At 37.3% G+C, this 20724-nt stretch overlaps 1 protein-coding gene across 1 annotated transcript in view; it reads left to right on the forward strand.

Annotated features, from left to right (window-relative positions):
* The window catches only part of FAM184A (family with sequence similarity 184 member A), an 84682-nt gene that overhangs the window by 45109 nt on the left and 18849 nt on the right, over positions 1-20724 (forward strand). Inside the window, exons 7-9 of the mRNA XM_009289125.2 lie at positions 3420-3581; positions 5431-5556; positions 5755-5901. Coding sequence (XP_009287400.1) covers positions 3420-3581; positions 5431-5556; positions 5755-5901 — 435 coding nt within the window. The remainder of the gene's footprint in view (positions 1-3419; positions 3582-5430; positions 5557-5754; positions 5902-20724) is intronic.

Below are 20724 nucleotides of genomic sequence, written 5' to 3' on the forward strand. Positions count from 1 at the left end.
AAAGTATATAGTCTTATATGTTAAAATATTATATATTGATATTAATATACCAGTATATTACTATATTAATATACATGTTAATGTATTAAATTATTATATATTAAAGTGTATATTCTGAAAGTATATATTCAATATATTAATATATACTTCCAGAGTAGTACTTACCAGGTGTGTATATGTATACCTCAGATAATATATGCTACCAGAGTAGTTGAACCTACCCTCTTTAGAGCTCAGCAGCACTGCTGATCAGTCAGTCATGAATACCTGGTAAACAGGAGACTGTACTTTCTGATAGTTGTGAGTACCTTGTACTTCAGACCTTGGAGAAGGTGTAAACTGAAGCTGGAACTGCTCTTGCTCTCTTCCCAGTATGCTTACCTACATCCAAATTAATGAAAATGTGATGTATTTGTTATATATCTTAACAAAATCATACATGGGTCTGTTTTTCCTTTCAAAATTACAGAAAGGATTGTTATTTCTTTTTAGGTTTAACTTTTCTGTTGTATGTTAACTTTCCTTGTTGCTGGATTAGATCTGAGGAGAGCACTATTATTCTGTTGTCATTCAACACTGTAGGTTTTAATTTAGTTACTCTTTATCAACTTCTCTTGGGTTCATGAGTAATAAACTTGCTCCTTCTTTGAAGGAAATCACTTCAAATGTTTTAAGAATGAATTTTCATTATCTAACTGCTATCAAGTTCAGGCTTGGAAAATTCATCAGCACGCTGAATTAAGAAAACAGAGGCATAGCTAAGGAATAGATAACTTTAACATAAACTGAAATAAGGAATTAGGGCCAGCTGCTATTTAGTAATTGAGCTTATATACATTCTCATGCCAGGATAAATGTAATAGAGTGTATTTTGCATATTGAGAGAATGAGAGGAAGCATACAGGCACTAAATTCAGGGTGGTCTGTAAATCCACTTCATATAGTAGAGGCGATACGTTTTACTTTATTACTATGTGTCGTGGTTTAATCTCAGTCGGCAACTGAGCACCACGCAGCCGCTCGCTCACTCCCCCCCACCCAGTGGGATGGGAGAGAGAATTGGAAGAGCACAAGTGAGAAAAAGTCGTGGGTTGAGATAAAAACAGTTTAATAATTGAAATAAAATAATAATAATAATAATAATACACAAAGCAAGTGATGCACAGTGCAATTGCTCACCACCCGCCGACTGATGCCCAGGAATGTCCCTTTGGCCAGTTTGGCTGTGCCCCCTCCCAGCTTCTTGTGCACCTCCAGCCTTCTCAGTCGGTAGAGCATGGGAAGCTGAAAAGTCCTTGGCTAGTGTAAGCATTACCTAGCAACAACTAAAACATCGGTGCGTTATCAACTTTGTTCTCACCCTAAATCCAAAACACTGTACCAGCTACTAGAAAGGAAATTAACTCTATCCCTGCCGAAACCAGGACACTATGTTTATCTTAAGCACATGAGACAAGTGCTTCACTTGCAACCACAGCTTACTCTTAGGTCTCTATTGACAACTGACAAGAGTTTCTCAATGTCTTCACTGAGCTGGGAGAAACTTCCCTGTGAAATGTCTGGCATGTCTTTAACTTAGCTCTTACATTTCTACTGCTGCTTCCTTTTTTGTTTGTTACAGATGTCATTTAACAATAGGCATGTATTTATTACTTTCTGCAGATGGTAGCTTAGTTCCAGCTTCCCTGCTGAGAGAGCTGGTTTTGAACCTATGCCATCCTCTTTTCTTTTTGACAGACTTTTTGATAGCAATTATCTTAGCTAAAGGATGAGGAAGATTCAAGCCTCATTAGGCTTGTTCCTAGTACCAAGCTATTTAAGAACAGTGTAATCTTAAATACTTGCCAGAGATTTTTCTGAGGGTTTTGGTTAAGTCAAGATACTAACTTTTTTTACATGTATACCAGGATGAGGCTGGCTGTTTACAGATTTGCTTCCTTTCACTGTTGACCAGCCAAGACCTTTTAGAAAGACTTCATTTGTGTCACTTGACAGAGTAGTCTAAGGACCGGCCATCTCCATGCAAAAGATTTCTGATGATATTACTAAGGACCATTTTAAACAGCCTCCAGCATTGCTTTGTCATCAGTAGAATTGACCTAAGCCCTGTGAGTGGCATTCCTGCATAACGTTTCCATATCCTTTAGATCTACGGGACTGCTGTTCACGTTTTGTGCAAGCAGTGTGCTACTACCAGATACATAGGCAGTGGTGCACTTTCAGGGTATCAATACAGTTTTAGGGGCAGTGTTTCATGTGGGGGTACTCCTTCAGGTAGTAGTGCTTTGTAGGGAATTACTAGTTGTATATAATGCAAAGGAGCACATAGACAAGTGCTCAAGATTACAGTAGTTTTTCTCTAAGATCTGTCACGCCAAAGAAATTTGAGATTCCTTGCTGAGAGGAAAGGAGGAGTCCCTCTTTTTAAACACTCCATGGGTTGCATACAGAGGGAGAGAGTTCTGGGAGGGGGTGTGTGTGTGTGTGTATATGTGTGTGTCTGTGTATGTCATTAACAGTATTTGCATATAATTATGCTAACAAACAGAAAGAGTAGTTATAACTGTTACCTGTTCATACCTGCAAACCAAAGGCTAGTCTTTTCTTGGGACACTTGTCCCATTGTGAATGAATTTATCTCAACATACAAAGGCAATGGCATAGACTATTACTTCTGCAAAAACTTCAGTTCCCATTAGCTGCTGTTCTTTGGTCCCCCCTGCCTCCCTTTATTCTGTGTTTCCAGCCTACATATTTAAAAAGTTTTTCCTTTCCTGTAGCTGGTGAACAACGTTCAATCTCTAACATTCATACCTGAAGCAAAGAAGTATCATCGTTTTACAGATGGGGAGCTGAAACACAAACAGGCAGAGAAAAGTGTACATAGCAGTTAGGGAAATAATCACATTACACTCTACAGATATTAGATTGAGCTTTAAACGGGCTAATTTATGGACAGGTAGCAACCTGAAGACAGAGAAATGTATGCTCTAGCACAAGTTAATTTGTCCATTAGAAGAAACTTACCTTAGCACAAGTTAATTTATCCATTAGATTAGAGTTTATATATTTGAAATAGTGGTTCTCATTATTTTAATTTGCATAAAACATACTTTCTCACAGTAGAATTACACGTAATTTCAGAACTTTTATGTAACCTCTTTCCTTGCAAAATACTTCAAATATACGTTGGATTTTTTTCTTGTGAAAATCATTTAATTGAATCTGTTTGATTTTATAATATTACAGGAATTTGTTTTTTAATGCACAGTAAGCAATATTAAAGGAGAACAGGCTGTGCGAATAAAAATTTGTCTAGGCTGGAATTAGAAATCACTGGAAGAAAATGAAACCAGGATGACTTGGCTGCCATTAGTAATAATGATGTAAATTACTTTTTTTTTTTTTGCATGTCGTAGGTGTGTCGTCTGCAAGACCTAGTACGAAAAAGTGAACAAGGCCTTGGTACTGCAGAAGGACATATCTCCAGTCTTCAAGAAACTCAGGAAATACTCCAGAAAGAACTAGAATTAACTAGAGCAAGACTGCGAGAGACCACAGATTCATTGTATAGTGTTGAGGTAACCATAACGTTGGAGAATAAATCGTGCAAAGTACAGTCACACTGATTATGGTCTTGTTTTTAAAATGGCGAGAAGTGTTATGGTGTACACGTTATTGAAGGAGCTTCATATGGCTTCATTAAAAGAGAGATTTCTCTTTTAATTTCAAGCAGGGAGAAGATGCTGCAAGCACATCTTTCTGTGGTTAATATAAATTGTAGCTTCCAAAGTATATCCATACAAAATATATCCAGAGTCGGATTTTTCGGAGGTTTAACAGAATTTTCGTATTGTTACACCAGTGCTATTCCAGACAGTTTCATGTCTTGGTGCAAAACAAGATCCAGAGCTTACTAGCTCTAGAATTCATTGAAACCTTTTTAGGTTTTTTGTGGTGGGGTTTTTTTTGGGTTTTGTTTTTTTTTGTTTGGGTGGTTGTTTTTTTTTTTTTTAATATGCATGCATACCATGTTTTCCTCAAATAATGGGCACAGTCTTCATTTCAGGCTCAAATTTAGAATTTCAGAAGATGCTTAAGAACAGTTTAAAGATATATGCTATGATATCTTGAAAGATAGCAGACTATCATCCAGAAAATGTGACCACTTTATACAATTGAAGCAATTAATTTTTCTGAGCACAAATATATTGCCATTTTAGTTGGCTTAAATGGAACTGGAACTGTCAGTTAATCTGTCAATAGCTCATTGACTTTAATACTAACCATAACCTTTCCTTTTTCTTTCTTCAGTAAACAATGTACATTTACAAGATCACAGCAATCTTTGAAGTAGAGCAGCAAATATTAAAAAAAAAAATTCCCTGAATCTGTCTTCGTGCTGGTGTTTTCTTAACAAAAACAGCCTGAAACAGGATATTGTTGGGTTTTTTTGTTTGTTTTGTTTGTGGGGTTTTTTAATTTCTTTCAGCTCTGGTCATTAGATGTGCACCCTATTACAGTTTATAACTTCCTCTGTATTTTTTGTAATTTCTCTAAGGGTCCATATGAACTACTGCATTCTTCTTTCTTCACCTATTCTAACATTTGAATATTCATGTATAGCAGGTTATTGGCAATAACATTTATCTTAACAGATTTTAAAATATATAAATGAAAATATCCTACAGAAAAATTCTCACTTTAAGAGGTCTTAATTTAAATTTAGACGGCCATGTTTGCTTCTCATGAACGAAGCAAGCACTGCTGAAAAATCTTCATGTAAGTATGGATTCTAGGTAGTACCTAATCCTATTATAGTGTGGTAGAATTTGAACAGAAATTGATATGAATTATAAATTTTTTTCTGTGTTCAGACTGAAAGCCTGTTTCTACCAGGTTAGTCCAGTCAGGAAACAGAAAGAAGATACATGATCTTTGTATCAAATCCAGATATCTCAAGCTTTGAAATTCAAATAAGAAATATGTGCTGATTTAAAAAAAAAAAAAAAAAAAAAGGCCAAAAAATTCTTGAAAAGAACCTAAGCAACCTGCCTAAGCAACCTGCTCTAATTCTGAAGTTAGTGCTGCACTGAACAGGACTTGATGACCTTTTGAGGTTCTTTCCAACATAAATTATTCTGTGATTCAATGTAACAGTATTCAAAAAGATTAATTCCAGAATGACTTACTGGAAAATTGCTTTTTATAGCTTTTTATAGGAATGCAGAATTCTGTTCCACAAGTAAGAAATACCAGCAGATGTATAGGCGTTAATTGTGTGTAATTAGGAATTACACACTGAAAAAGTTATAGTTCAAGTTTTATGAGCCAATTGTAACTGATGTTTTTGTTATAAATGCATTCATTTAAGGTTTGAAATACTTTTTTGCTGCTGATCAGTCTCTATTGTGAAGTTTGTGTTTGCAGGGAGAACTAGATCAGGAGAGACAACAGCATGAGGCAATGATTGCTGCCATGAGAGAAGAGGAAAAGTTCAAAGTTGACAGAATGGCTCGTGACTTGGAAATAAAATGGACGGAAAATCTTCGGCAAGTATTAATTTTTTTTCTTTCGATCTTTAAATAGGAAATGAAGTGTGTATTACATACAAATGTAATAGCAAACAAAATGTATAACTAAGGTTTTTGCTGTTATCTAAGCCTTTCCAATTATTACTGAGTTCTTAATTCTTTTCCACTTCTTGCACAAGGTCCACTGCATTTTAGTTATTTGACCTTTGCTTTTAGACAGGAATGTAATAAGCTCCGTGAAGAGCTGAGGCTTCAGCATGAAGAGGATAAGAAGGCAGCCATGACTCAGCTATTGCAGCTGAAAGAACGTGAAAAAAATGCAGCAAGGGATGGATGGCAAAAAAAAGTAGAAGATCTTTTAGACCAGGTAACTATGGTCTCTTTGAGAATTGGAAGGCCATTACAATTTAGTTGCTGGTGATTTATTACCAATTAGCTACATGAAGTTGGTTGTGACATCTGTCTTTGAAATGAAATTTGTTAGCATAATGCTTTTTAAACCTAATCATTATCGAACTTTTAAAGTCATATATGAAGATGCCTTAAAATTATATGAATGTCCTTCTTTACACCAAATGTGAATAAAACTTCTTACAGTTTTTCTGGGGGGAGTGGGAGGGTGTTGACAGTCTCACCTCTTCACTATAAGATTTTTTTGATTCTCTGTCTTCTCACCTACTCTGTTGTAAATAGTTACCGGTCCTAATTGTTTGGATTTGGAGGTATCCCTTATCTTTACAATAATGACACTGCGCAAGTCACTGAAAAGTCAAAATGTCCCTCAGTTTTTACTACACGTTTATTACAGCTAGGTCTTCTCTTAAGTGATTTTGAACATTATTTTGGGATAATTTTTTATAAATAATGAGTTTTTTAATTGCAAATCATATTTATAAACACAATTATGTTAGATAATTTGTACTTTGTACTTTTTCCAAACCATAAATGCTATAGAACTGGTTTTATTGACTACAGTTTGAAAGAATAGCTGATAATGAACAAATACATTTTAAAGTAAGAGAAGTAGATTTTGGAACTCATTGAATGACTGCGATTTCAGGGTGTTGTTATTGTGGCTTTTATTCAGTATTATTCAGGCTTTTAATTTGCTGTCTAATTTGAGAAGTCTAATAACTGAACATGCACTTGATTTTACAGCTTCTTATAGGAACACATGACAACTTATTTGCTGACGAGGGAATTTAACTTGTAAAATCTTGTGGCTTAGGCTCATAAAAGCTGGAGGTTTTCAAAGTTCTCAGTCTGTTACTTTTTACAACATGAATGTAATGAGACTTGAACTCATTTGATTTTAAGTTTTGCTTACTGCCTTTACCCAAGCTTCATTTACTCTTTTTACTTCTACATATAAATAGCATTTTCTCTAGGAAAGTACAATTTGAAAGGGATATGTTTAAACCTTCTATAGCTTTAACATACTTTTAAAATACTACACTTACCTCTACCTTTTAAAAATACCATAATAAATCTAACGTACAGTTTCAGAATGGAAAATTAGTATGTTGCAAATGAACAATTTATTTCTGCATCTGGAAGAAATTTTGGAATCAGAAAGCTCGGGAAGATAACTGTAATAAGGAGAGTTTTACTAGAGAATTTGCAGACATAGGAAATGGTCTGCATATGCAAAATGGTTGGGGTTTTTTTTTCTTCATTCCTTTTACTGTACCAAAGAGCTGCACCATTTCATAACAGCATGTGTGTTCAGAGGACTAATAAGAAAATAAACCATGGGAGTCTTCACTTTTATTTTTTTTTTTAAATCCAGCTGTTGCTTTTCCATTCCAGTGTTTGAGTTGGATAGGTATTTCATAAAGATCGAAAAGTTGTTGTAGGTGGTAGGGAATTAAGCTTTCCCTCTGTAAGAACCTACATTTTATCCTTTACACCTGGAGGAGAGAGAATTCCAGACCATAGCATACAAGATGGGTAATTTAACTCTTACAGAAATGGGTTTGTAATAAGTTCCTCCTGATTGCAGTACACAAAGGATAGCCTCTGAGAGTTACGCTGACCTGAATTTATAGAATCAGACTGACTTAAGTTGGAAGAGACCTCAGGAGGTCATCTAGTGCAACCTCCTGCTCAAATCAGTCAACACTGAATTTGAACCAGGTTGCTTAGGGCTTTGTCCAGTCAGGTCTTGAATAACCTCCAAGGATGAAGATTCCACAGCCTCTCTGAATAATCTCTCCTAGTGCTTAATTATCCTCCTAGTGAGGTTTTTTTTTTATATTTAGGCAGAACCTCCTCTGTTTCCGTTTATGATCATTGGTTCTCATTGTCCTATTGTGTACCACTGTAACGAGGCTGGGTCCACTTTCTCCGTAACCACTTCATAGGTACTGGAAAGCTATTAAGTCCCACAAAACCTTCTCTTTAGACTGAACAAACCTAGTTCCCTCAGCAGGATATATGCTCCAGTCTCAGCCATCTTGGTGGTAGCTCTCCACTGAACGTGTTCAAGTTGTTGTGGTTTAACCTCAGCTGGCAACTAAGCACCACACAGCCGCTCACTCGCTCCCCCCCAGTGGGATGGGGGGGGAGAATCGGAAGGGTAAAAGTGAGAAAACTCGTGGGTTGAGATAAAGACAGTTTAATAGGTAAAGCAAAAGCTGCGCACGCAAGCAAAGCAAAACAAGAGATTCATTCGCTCCCTCCCATCGGCAGGCAGGTGTTCAGCCATCTCCAGGAAAGCAGGGCTCCATCACACATAACGGTTACTTGGGAAGACAAAACACTATAACTCCGAACGTCCCCCCCTTCCTTCTTCTTCCCCCAGTTTATATACTGAGCATGACGTCACATGGTATGGAATATCCCCTTGGCCAGTTTGGGTCAGCTGTCCTGGCTGGGCCCCCTCCCAGCTTCTTGTGCACCTCCAGCCTTCTCAGGCGGTAGAGCATGGGAAGCTGAAAAGTCCTTGACTAGTGTAAGCACTGCTTAGCAACAACTAAAACATTGGTGTGTTACCAACATTGTTCTCACCCTAAATCCAAAACCCAGCACTGTACCAGCTACTAGGAAGGAAATTAACTCTATCCCTGCCGAAACCAGGACACAAGTTTATCAACGTTTGTCTTGTACTGTGGCAACCAAAGCTGAATGAACTGGAGGAGGAGACAGAATGTGCCCTCCAGGTGATGTGCAACAAGTGTCAAGTCAAAGGGACTGATCCCTTCCCTCAAACTACTGGTTGTTGCTACAGCCCAGTATACTGCTGGCATTCATTGCTGCCGGGCCACACTGCTGATTCATGTTTAGCCTACCATTAACTAGGTTAATGCGAAGCAATCTGTAACCCAGTATGAACCAGTGCAGGGATTTAGTCCATCCATGTAAAGGACTTTGCATTTGTCCTTGTTGAATTTTGTGAGGTTCCTATCAGCCCATACCTATAACTTATATAGGTCCCTTTAGATGGCAGTCCTGCCTTTCAGTGTATTGTGTCCCTTCCTCTGTGTCGTGCCCCCTCTTCTACTCCTCCAGTTTGGTGTCATCCACAAACTCAGTGAGGGTACTGTCTGTCTTCTCCAGATCATTGATAAAGGTACTAAAATGAAGAGGAACCTTAGGAACTCTACTTGTAACAAGCTTTCAGGTAGAGTGAACCATTACCTGCTACCCTTTCAGCCTGGTAATCCAGCCACTTGTCATCTATCTGGTAGCCCACCCATCTGAATTGTGATACAATCAGATACAAGGATGATAAAATCTTGCTGAAATTGAGGTCATAAACATCCACTGCTCTCCCCTCATCCACAGATGTAGTCACTTCATCATAAAAGAAAATCAAAGATAGTATTTTCATTAGGGAAGAGTGGAAGATTTCTGGTATCTGTTTCATAATGCAAAGATTACTATAGACTTTGGTTGTATTAATCTAGAATGATGATATTCTGAGTGGAAACTGCGTTGGACCCAGTTGGACACTACAGGAACTACTGCAATAAGCCTAGCTTGTGCTTGGCAATCTGTAAATGTGCAGTAAGACTCTTCACCCCAGAGGGTTCACAGTCTAGTTTAAAAAAAAAAAGTTAACAGCATTGGGAAGAATTCAAATTTCAGTTCATCAAAAGGACATCTGTTCATACCTGTCTTCTTTTGACTACACTGACCTAGAACAGCCTGAGATACTGCAGTAGGAATGTAAAATTGTGAATTTGTTACACCCAACCCCAGTCTTCATTGGTGGGAAGATGCATTTAAAACCCATTTGAAAGGTGTGAAGTCTGTGTAAGAATTGGGAAGAGAGCAGAGATCCAACTCCTCTTTCTGCAATTCAGATTTTTACACCTGAAGCATTGGTCTGGTCTATACCAGCAGTACTAAACAATGATTTATCAAAATAATACAAGAGCGAGGTCTCTGCTAAATCATTTGTAAACTCCTAACTTGGCAGAAGATGTGGTCTACACGTGCTCTTTATGTTGAGAAATTGTCTAGAGCTTCACTACTTAGTTGTATAAATGCTGTTCAGAAAGGTTGAGTTCAGAAATTAAATGCTTATCAGTATGTGGCAGTATAAGGCATTCCAGAAAGATGTAATGAACATGAATTATTGGGGGCGGATTGAGAAATTATTTCTAGACAAAAGTGACATCATGTGTATTTGACAGATGCAATTTAAATTTAAAGGACCTGCATATTATTTTTGGCAAATTGATAACTATCATGTCCAGTGCAAAATAGTGAAAAAACATACTTTTTGATATGGAAAATACTGTGTAGCTTCATAAGTTTATCATATACTTTCACTCCTACTTGTACGTAATTTTCTAATATGTATTGATGCATCTCAGATTTGATTTAAAAACAAGCTACAAGAAGCGTAGCACCTAACTTGAAGTATAAGAACGGTTATGTAAGCAAAGTGTTGAAAAAAACAGGTTTAAATGAATGGAGAGAAGTGACACAGTATAGTTATTTAAACTGTAGAAAAATACAACATAGAGTCTCCCCATCTTGGAACACTGCTGACTGGTGTTGGAAAATCTGAATGAAGAGACATAGCTATAAATGGCAATGATTTAAAAAAAAAAAATAAAAAAAAGTTCAATCAAAAAATTTATGCCCATAAGGTGTACTAAGCTTTTTTTTAAATTATGTTACACTAATCTACAAATTTCTGCCTTCTAGTTGTTGCACATTTGATAGGTGAGATCTAGCTGTAGTATAAAGCAAGGTAATATTTTTGCTTTTATATCAGTAATGCTGAGTGGTCCCTCATAGAATGCATGTAGGATTACTGTTATTCTAACAGTTATAGTTTTGTTATGGGTAAAATAATTCTCTTGAGAGAAAACGCTATTCAGCTGACTAAGTGCTTAAACACATTCTTGCTGGTTGCAAAGCATCACTTATTATCTACAGTTAAATGCGGTTGGCAGGTTAACTAGATCAGTGTCTAGAGACCAGGTGTGTAGTTCTTATCTCTGATATGAGTATATGGTTCTAGAAGACATAAAAAGAAAGTGCTTTTCCTTTTTTTTTTCCTGTAAATTGCACTAAGTACTTCTGCATCAATCCATGTGAGGGTTTCTTCATGAAATATGTAGTGAATTCAGATGTGCTAGCTCTTTTCCATTTCTCTTAGTTGTGTAATGGGCTTTTAACGCATTTCTTAAAAACATTTTACTGCTGAGAAGGCTTCAGCTGTGGACGAAATAGCAGGAATTTTCTTTTTTAAAGCATGAGCGTGTTCTCTCTTCTGCCTCTCCATCTTGCGCAACCTTCAGTTCTGAGCACTGAAACATACAGGTTCTGTACAGACCTGTATTCTTCTTATCTATTTCTTCTTGTGGTTAATGTTTCTTTCTGTAAACTGAATCAAGTGTTCTGATTGTGGATGGGCTTTTCTATATTTGAGCAGATACTGATTCTCCCGTCTTCCTTACTTTTCAGTAAAACATGCATTCCAGTAAAATCAATGTTTTTGTCAGCATTTTTTTCCATTCTTATGTAGCTTCATATTATTACGTGACCAAGCATTAGTGTGACATTCTTCTTTCTAACTCTGTCAACTTTTCGCACGCGAAGATACCATCTTCTATTAATGGAAGTACTAGAAGTAGTACAGTGTGAATGGACAAAAGTATACTACTGCACCACCACATGCACTGTGGTGGCTGTTGCTTATTTTTCCTGCTGCAAAGATTCTCTCCTTTTTTGAAAAAATTGTAGAAGTTTCCTATTCAGAGTTTGTTTCTATGATGGTGTGTTCCTTTTTAAACTGTCAAAAACCATAAATATATCAAAATGTAAGTATTTCCTTCTGATGTTAGACATTGTTTAAATTGTAGTTTTCAGAAAGTTCCAAACTCAATCTTAAAACCCCGGCCACTAAGTATACTCTTGTTCATGGAGTGTTGTAGAAAAGTCAGAGCTGTGCACATCTGTAAATGCCCATTGACCAGTCTTCCGCCGGCAGGCAGTTATTGCTCGGTCTTTATTTGCCTATGTGGAGGTGCTTATCGCAGAGCTGATGTGCATCCACCTTAGCAGAATCGGGAAACGCTACTTTCGTTCCCCAGCACAAGGATTACCGGCCTGTTCCACAGCCTGGGTAATCCTTGCTTTAGAAGATTTGCTTTTGAAGGGATGCTGGAAATTTCTACAGGAGGAAACCTGCGCGTACCCTCTATCTGCTTCCTGAAAGAAGGGAGATTAACTTTCAGCACAGAATCACTTTACCCTGCTTCCTTTCACTGATATCGTCCTGTTTAGACACACTGTCTAAAGCCTTGTCTGTCAGAAACAGAGAGGAGGTAAATTTCAAGTAACTCCCCCTAATTCTCTTCAGTCATTCTTGTATTCAATAATACTAGTAAGGCTACCATGACATCTAGTGGATGGTAAGGGATTTCGGGTGAGATTTAAAAAGCATTTAGAAATCTAAAATGCTGAAATCTGAAAGAATGGAAAGAAAAATCATACAGAGGTGGGAGCAAAGAACAGAGGACACCTGAAATGCAGTTCATGGTAAGGTTTTATGCCTCTTCTTTCATCTGTAGATATTTGTTGTTTTTCCAAAGGGCACCGCTTTTTGCAGCTCTTGGAAACTTTCAGAAGTGACTACAGCTCTCAAAATTGTGGCCTTAATGGGACTGTGCTGCAGCTCGCATGGGCTTTACGGAGAATCAGGGGAGCTTTGGGAGTTTCTGCCTAGATCCAGTGTCTGTAAACATCCTGCCACTCACCACTGATTTAGATGAATCGGTACTCCCGTATTCTGAGTGGGAAACCTATGCTTGAAGCAAGTCAAAAAGTTTTTGGACGTGAGCATGTGAATAATCATGTAATCCAGAGCCACTGCAGCCTTCAGAGGGCCATCTGTTGAGGGTACTTCCCCCGTTTCATGACTGTCTATACTTCTTAATAAAGAATCCCCCTTGTTTTGGGCTCCCCGTTCTATGCAGAGATGTGATCCTGAAGATTGGTTGGTGCATTTATTATATCCGGATTGGTCATTGTAATTTTGTCTGAAGCTTGAACATGAAAACAAATGCCTAAGGTCCAGCGGTACTACCTCTTTTTCTGAGCTTTTAGTTATGGTGAGGCCATTCAGCCCGTACTGCACTCTCTTCATTATTTTACTCTTTGTTAAAAGATCTGAATGTAACAGAGGAAATTCATTAAAGACCATTTACAATTAAGAGCTACCCAGCAATACAGACAAACAAAAGCAACAGAACAAATCAGAGTTTTCAAAGTATTTTCAGTGGGATACAGTAGGAATACTAATAAATGTTAGCCTTGTTGCTCTGTTTAAGAATAAATGTGTTATTGGACTTCTTTTTCATCTCTCTTGCTTTCTTCTTCGTTTAATTTTTTTCTCTCATGGTGTTAAGTTTAATTAAATTTAAAAATACGTCGGGGCTGATGTTTGAAATTATGATATCTTCATATCCAAAGAAACTTGTTTATCTGATCATAAACTCTTAATTGGAATTTAATATTACCAGTTCTTGTTTGGCAGTGTTTGAGTTAGTAAATCTGGAGGAGACTGAAAGACTTTTTAATTCTACCTGTCAATGGATGAAAAGAAGATTAAATATTTACTACAGTATGTAATTAATGATGCATGAGTCAGAAAAGTTTAGTTTGATATTTGGAGTTGTTTACACTTCCAAAACTGGTAAATAGAAATCTAAGCCAAATCCAACAGTAATACCATTCCTCAAATCAAATGTAAAACGTGTATCTATATATGTTTTTCCCCTAAATGTAAGATAAAGACTCTGGCAAGAGTCTAGTTTTAAAATATTACTCTTAACCTGTTTGCTCCAGAAGATAGTTGCTCAAAAGCTTTTGCATAGGTTCAAAACCAGTGAAAACAGTGGACACTGGGAGGAATGTGAGAACTTATTCGGTGGGGCAAAATTTGTTTGAGATTCAGCAGATGAATAAAATTGTAGATTAAGGGCACTTGTTGACAGATACCTCTGTGCTCCAGGAAGGATTAGCCAAGATGCGTATATAATCTTTAAAATCCTGACAGCATTATGACAAATAAGTAAAATTAAATGAAGTCCTAGTACCATTCCAAAAACTTTAAAAATTATCAGCAGATTCAAATGATCCTCTCTATTCAAAACCTTTTTTACCTTGACCATTGAACCTGCAGTTTGTCAGATTAAAAGCTATTATAATCCTTATAATCCAAACAGGTAAAAATATGTCAAAATACCTAGGCATTGCAAATAGTTTGATAGAATCTAGCAGTTTGATAGAATCCTATGACTGTAAAAGAGAAGAGCTCCATCTTTTTAAAGCAACAGGATAATTACCACCTTGTGATAGCCCGCACACAGCATCTTCACTCAGGGGTGCTACAAAAACAGGAGGAAATCAGGACCAATTAGATCCCAGAGACAGTTACATGTTTCAGAATGCCTTGATATACTTCATTTTTCTCAATAGAAAACTGTTGTGTTTTGGCAGAGAAGAAAGGGAAGGGGCTTTAAAAGCTGATTTTTCTTATCAGTCAGGGCAAACTTTGCAGCTCTTCCCTTCCTAGCATGTCACAAGCCTCAAGCCAAGTACAAAACGTCGTAGTAGGAAACAGCTGCTTTCCAAATCTCTGCAGAGTCATCTGTCACATAGGCACCGCGCAGCCAGAGACAGTGCGTCTGCTGACAAATCCGTCCTTCTCTTCAAACCAAAGAAGTATCTCGAGGGAGAGTTCTGGGGTGGTTGTTGTTGTTGTTCTCAGCTGGATAAAATGGACTTATGCCAGGGGTCCCTTCAGCTTCTTCAGTAGGCATCTCGGAAACTAGTTTCTTTTACTGACATCTGATGGATGCACATAGGTTTTCTTCTTCAGAAAGGTTAGCAGCATCTATTGGAGGTCATTCTTAAAATGAGGCAAAGACTGCATAGCAATACATAGATCTGCTTCGATACAACAGATGAAGTTGGATCTTCCCCAGTTAGGGTCTCTGGTATTACACACGAGTTTCTGTTGCCAGCAGTATTTTGAAAATTCAGCAAACAGTATACCAAACTCAGATCTTGACACAATCTGACATTGAAATATCAATGAGAAAAAGTGTTACGGAACTGATCTTGGGGTGACATGAAGACTGATGCTGAAATTCAGCGTCAGGCCTCTGTGATGTGGTTGAAAGTAACTTTTAGCCAAGAGAAACAATGAAATGAGAGAACTTCTGTGCATCCAATAAGCTCGTGTCCTGCAGGAAACAATGCAACTGAATGAAAATGTGAAAATGTCAGTGGCGCAGTCAATTCCCTTCTTGCAGAAAATGACACTGATCACTAGTATGGCCCGTGGCAGTCGTGATGGGAACACCAGCAACTCTTCATTGCAGTAAGCAAACCCAAAGCTTGAATAGTTTCAAATCTCTAAATCTATGCTTTACTACAACACAAATTGGCCCAACTAAATTGAAAACGCAGTGCTTTTAGGAGAGATGTTGAAATAGAGGTGGGAATACAAATCTTTCCCTGGGTCTTGCATGAAAGGTCTTTTGGTCTTGCTGTGTGGCCCACAATGACCAGTGGGTTCTAAAGATGCAGCAACCTCTTTGCTGTTCCTCTGGGTCATTAGGAAGTTACCTTGGTTACATCTGAGGCTTAACTGTGCATGTGCTGAGGGTGGAGAAGACAATACTTACACTGAAAAACAAGACCACAAAATCAAGTAAAAGCGGGACAGCTAATATGTATATGTGAAATACAGATGGGTTTTCAGAAGTTCCCGTACTTCCAAACTGATTCGTTTATACATCCTGTATCTGTGAAGCCTGATTTTGAAGAGAACTGAGCAAGGGTTTCTCCTATCATAATAAAATCACAAACCAATAATCTTGAATTCCAACCTGTAGAAATAGTGAGAGTTAAACCTGTGTTCTTCTCCTCTCCCTCCCCCATCACTTCTCCCCATCATAGAAATAAAGAGAGTAATAATTATGCTTGCATTCTTCTTGCTTCTCATCGCTTTTTTTCCGCCATGTCATGGACCTTGCTGTGGAAGTAGTCATGAGAATGTTTTGAGTTTTTATGGAATTTCTTAATAATACTTCAGCCAGACTTATTTTGGAGTTCTCCATTCTGAACATGTCCACATACTTGTCAATATGGAGCTGCATCTGATTATATTGCTACACATTTTGCTGGAATCGGTCCCCATACCACTTGACTAGCCTACATAATTCTAATTTACTATTCTGTCATGTATGCATTTTATGAAAATTATTTACTATCTAATAAAGGATGAAAATAATTAATTGCAGTCAGGTTTAGTATTAAACCTAGTGAATCCCTGTTTGATTTCAGTGATGATTGACCACTAGCAGTTTTTGAGATTTTTAAGTAAGTTGGTTTTAATCTTTGAAAATACCCTGCAGTAATACTGTATGAGCATACATTTTTTTGCATACAAAAATCTCACGTGATAATAAATTGAATAGCATTAAAAAGTCCTCTTAAGTATTATTTCTGTACAGTAGCATTTATTGCTCAAGTTTGTAGTGTTGTCAAAGCAAGAAATCAGGTTTTCTGTAGCAGGGCTTTATTCCATTGTTATGTTGACTGAAAAATCATCTGATTTTCACACTTGAAGTCTTTCTTGATTGACTCTTAAATCATCTTTTCCACTCTTTTTTTCCAGGAGTGATGTTTAGCTAGCTGTCCTATAATTAAATGCTTTTGAATAGTGATACGATACTTCCTTTCAGGTTTATAAAATACTTGTATATTTCAAGTTTTGTTAAAAATCACTAAGCTGTATTTACTAATATTCAACATTGCTGTGTGTCTTTTTAGAAGATGTAGGAATGTCAAATATGTAAGTTAAACTTTATTAAAAAACTTCTTTTTTGTCTGTGCCTGACCTTCTTTTTGCCAAGAAGATCTGAGCATTTAATAGTTAATTTTTTTGCACAAGAGTATTAGTGTTCTCATTTCACAATCAGGAAACGTGGGTTGCAGAAAGATTGCTTTGAGTGAGGTAGCCGAAGAAATCTGTGACAAATCTAAATACGGAACTTAACTGCAGAGTTTTAGTTCAGAACCTTCAACGAAAGTTCATTTTAATTCCATCTGGTTTCCAAATCTCTGGAAAACTTTTAAATTTGGTGAGATCACATGTATTAAAATCGTTAGCCCACCTTAATACTTTCAGTTATAAGATCAGTTTGACAGCAAAGCAAGAGCAGTTTCTTTCCTGGTGAAAGAAATCTGTTATTCTGCAAGCAGCAGGGGGCAAATCTCACTTTCTTAAATGGCCTTTTTTATAGGGTAGACCTCAGAATATAGCTCCCCCAAAGTATTTTTACTTAGAATTTCTTTTCGGTGTAGAACATCACTAACCTTTCTGCTTCAGGTGTGAAATCTAAATATATGTTATACATTATTTCTTAGTTGTACTACAGTGGTGCCCAGGTATGTCCATCAAAATTAAGTCCCAAACGTTCTAGAAACTGAACATTTATTTAGCAAGAGATCATTCCTGCTCTTAACAGGAGAGCAGGAATACAAACCAAACGAGACAGATGGGAAAGGAAGGACACAAAAAATAGGTGGATTTGTTCAGATTGGCACTGTCAAAATCTGGTGTTGAAATCGGAGCTGTTAGATGCCAGTCTGTTGTCTTGTCCGCTGGAGTATGATGCCTCCTAGCGGTATGCCCTTGCATGGAGAACTGTTGCTTGTAACTCTTACAATTTTAATAAGATAATTTTGGATATTCCACAATAACGTATTTTCATGTTGTGCCTTTTTGTAGATTCAGGAGAACGAATAATAATTTCTTCATTTTGTATTTTGACAAAGTATCATCTAGAAGTTCCCAACTATAGGCAACTTCCAAGCTGGTGTCAAAATACCTGCTGTCTCCTGGAGAAAGCCGTCTTCTTGACTGACCTGTGCCAAAAGGGGAAACGGGTCATGCTGGATTACGTATTTTCATGTTGTGCCTTTTTGTAGATTCAGGAGAACGAATAATAATTTCTTCATTTTGTATTTTGACAAAGTATCATCTAGAAGTTCCCAACTATAGGCAACTTCCAAGCTGGTGTCAAAATACCTGCTGTCTCCTGGAGAAAGCCGTCTTCTTGACTGACCTGTGCCAAAAGGGGAAACGGGTCATGCTGGATTTGAAATTGCTACGTCTTCTTGACTGACCTGTACCAAAAGGGGAAACGGGTCATGCTGGATTTGAAATTGCTCTCGCTTCATTTCTGATGATGTGTGTGTGTGCGCGCGCGCCTGTCCACACCATTCATGTATATATAAACACGCAGGTGTTTTTATATATATATATGAATGAGGTGTATGATTCGTATGATTAATAATATTTCATATGAAACATTTACTTGGCAACGTGTGTTTATTTTTTGCTTTTCATTAGCAATCAACACTAGTGTAAGTGGTACATTAAGTCATTTTTTGCTCTTCAGGAAGAGTCTTATGTACCCATCTCATTCTGAATTTCAAGAAAAATGACGTATTTTAACATAAATATGTCTTCATTATGTCTTCATTACAGACTAAACTTGTTTTCTGCCCTTTAGCAGTGAAATTTGGTCTTTAATATTATGCATTCAATATGCTTGTGATATTTCAGAGACGAAGCTGTCGATTGAGTCCTTATGTAACGTCTTTTCTCGTAGTAATGCAGACTGGTGTACTTAATGATTTCTTCCCAAAATTATTTGCCGTAAAGGAGAAGACAGTTGGATAATTTCAAACGTGTTCAGCTGCGTAATATATGAGTATATAGGGACATTATGTTGAAGAGATAATGCCATCCTGTACGTTCAAAACATAACGTAGGAAACTGCATCATTCTGTTCTGTGTTCGGTAGTTTATATACTAAGTCAAAGCAATGTATTTGTATTTTTTTCCAGATAGTTTTCAACTTATTTTTCCCTGATCAAATTATAATTAATGTTCTATGTTTTACTCTCCCTTCCTTATCCCTTTTTCTTTTACTTAGTTGTTTTCTGAATGTTTCCCTTTATTCCTGTGATCTTTTCTTCATAGCGGCACTGTCTCGGTGAAGCTTTGCATAAATCTATCAGCAATGTAAGTGATTTGCACTTACAGCTTGTAAACAGGGCATGTTTGCACTAATAAATCTGCATATCCTGTAGTACTGCTTTAGAGCTTTAGCCTATGAAATAGAATACATGGTGATATTTGAGAGGAGAACGTTTGCCGCTAGTGATCAGCAGCTTGTGTACTGCATCCATTCATCTGTGTAAATGTATGTATCGCTGGACATCAAACACTACGTACGTGGTCATAATATGAGCAGCATTTTTATGTCATTGTTAAAGCAAGCAAGCTTGTGGGCAGTGCAAATGTGTATTGCAGAGCTTTTTACAAAGCATGAGATTGATCCTGTATTATAATTTGCAGTTTTGCAGTGCAAGTTGTAATTGTAGCCAAAATATTCTTTCTTTCTATTTTTTTATTTTTAAAATTCTTACCGATGTTTTTAATGTGCTGAAAACCTTGGATAAAAGTATTGAAAGTTCAGAGAATAGCGTTTAGAGCTGTTTTCTTTTGAATCCTCAATACAGGAGTATATAGAAGGGATGCTCCGAAGGCATGCAAAGGGAGGCACTAATGTTTTCAAAACTGTGCTCTTAAGGATATCAGTATATGTACTGAATAATTAAAATAATGTTTATGTACTCTTCTGAAAATAACTGTCAGATTTTGAATATTTGATGTACTTTCAACAACAACAAAAAAAATCTTAGAAGGGTAGACTAATCTGATTTGCTTGTTAGAATCATTTAAACCTCATTGTCCTTTATTTTCTGTATACTCCACTGATGCAAATAGGCATCTCCAGAGATTGACTCATTTCAGGCTGTGGTTCTGCAGTCACTTTAATCTGGTGGAAGTGTGAACCGCTCTTGAGACGGGTATTCCTGATCTCTTCTCAGATGGCTTCCTGGCCAGATGTCAGACTTCCCTTGGTCATCTCAGTTAAAACGTTTTCTGCATTTCCAAGACAAATGAAAAGAAAATTGTTTTGCCCTTGGCCCATGCTAAAAATGTTTATAAATGATATACTGAGAATTATCAGAATTTGGAGCAGGAACTTAAGTGAGAGACAGATTTAACTTCAAGCCAAAAATACATTTTTTCATGTCATCTTAATAAAAAATTGGCTGAGATACCGTGGTCGACTCCATTTGAATGTTATCATGACAGGCTGTTGAGTACGATGATTAAATTACCTGAGGTTCTGCAGGACTGAGCAGGACTTCCCCTAGAATTGTACCTCCTGGTGGCCGTGGTGAACGGGACAGGGCAATGGTGAGAAACCCGAGGGACAGAAACATGGTGGAAGGGACAAGTAAGAGTGGACGGAACATCTGTCCAGTATCTCAGTGTTTCTGCCGCAGGCACTCGGAGGAAGAGGATCTGAGTGAAAAGTGTGGGATTTCCTTCATACGAGATTTTTAAGCAGTAATTTGTGTATAGAGTTCCCACCTAGTGCAAAGAATTGGACTGAATAATCTCTTAAGACTATCCTAACTGCACATTCCTACAATACTAAAAATGGAGTTAGGAAGGAGAAAAAGAGCAAAGGAGGGGAGGAGGAGGGGGAGAGATACTGGCATATGGGATGGATGGAAGACAGGGAGTAGAGGGGCTAGAGCCAAGTCGCAGTAGTGGTCTCAGGGA

Source organism: Aptenodytes forsteri, unplaced genomic scaffold, assembly GCF_000699145.1.
Source record: "Aptenodytes forsteri isolate BGI_AS27 unplaced genomic scaffold, ASM69914v1 Scaffold217, whole genome shotgun sequence".
Lineage (NCBI taxonomy): Eukaryota > Metazoa > Chordata > Aves > Sphenisciformes > Spheniscidae > Aptenodytes > Aptenodytes forsteri.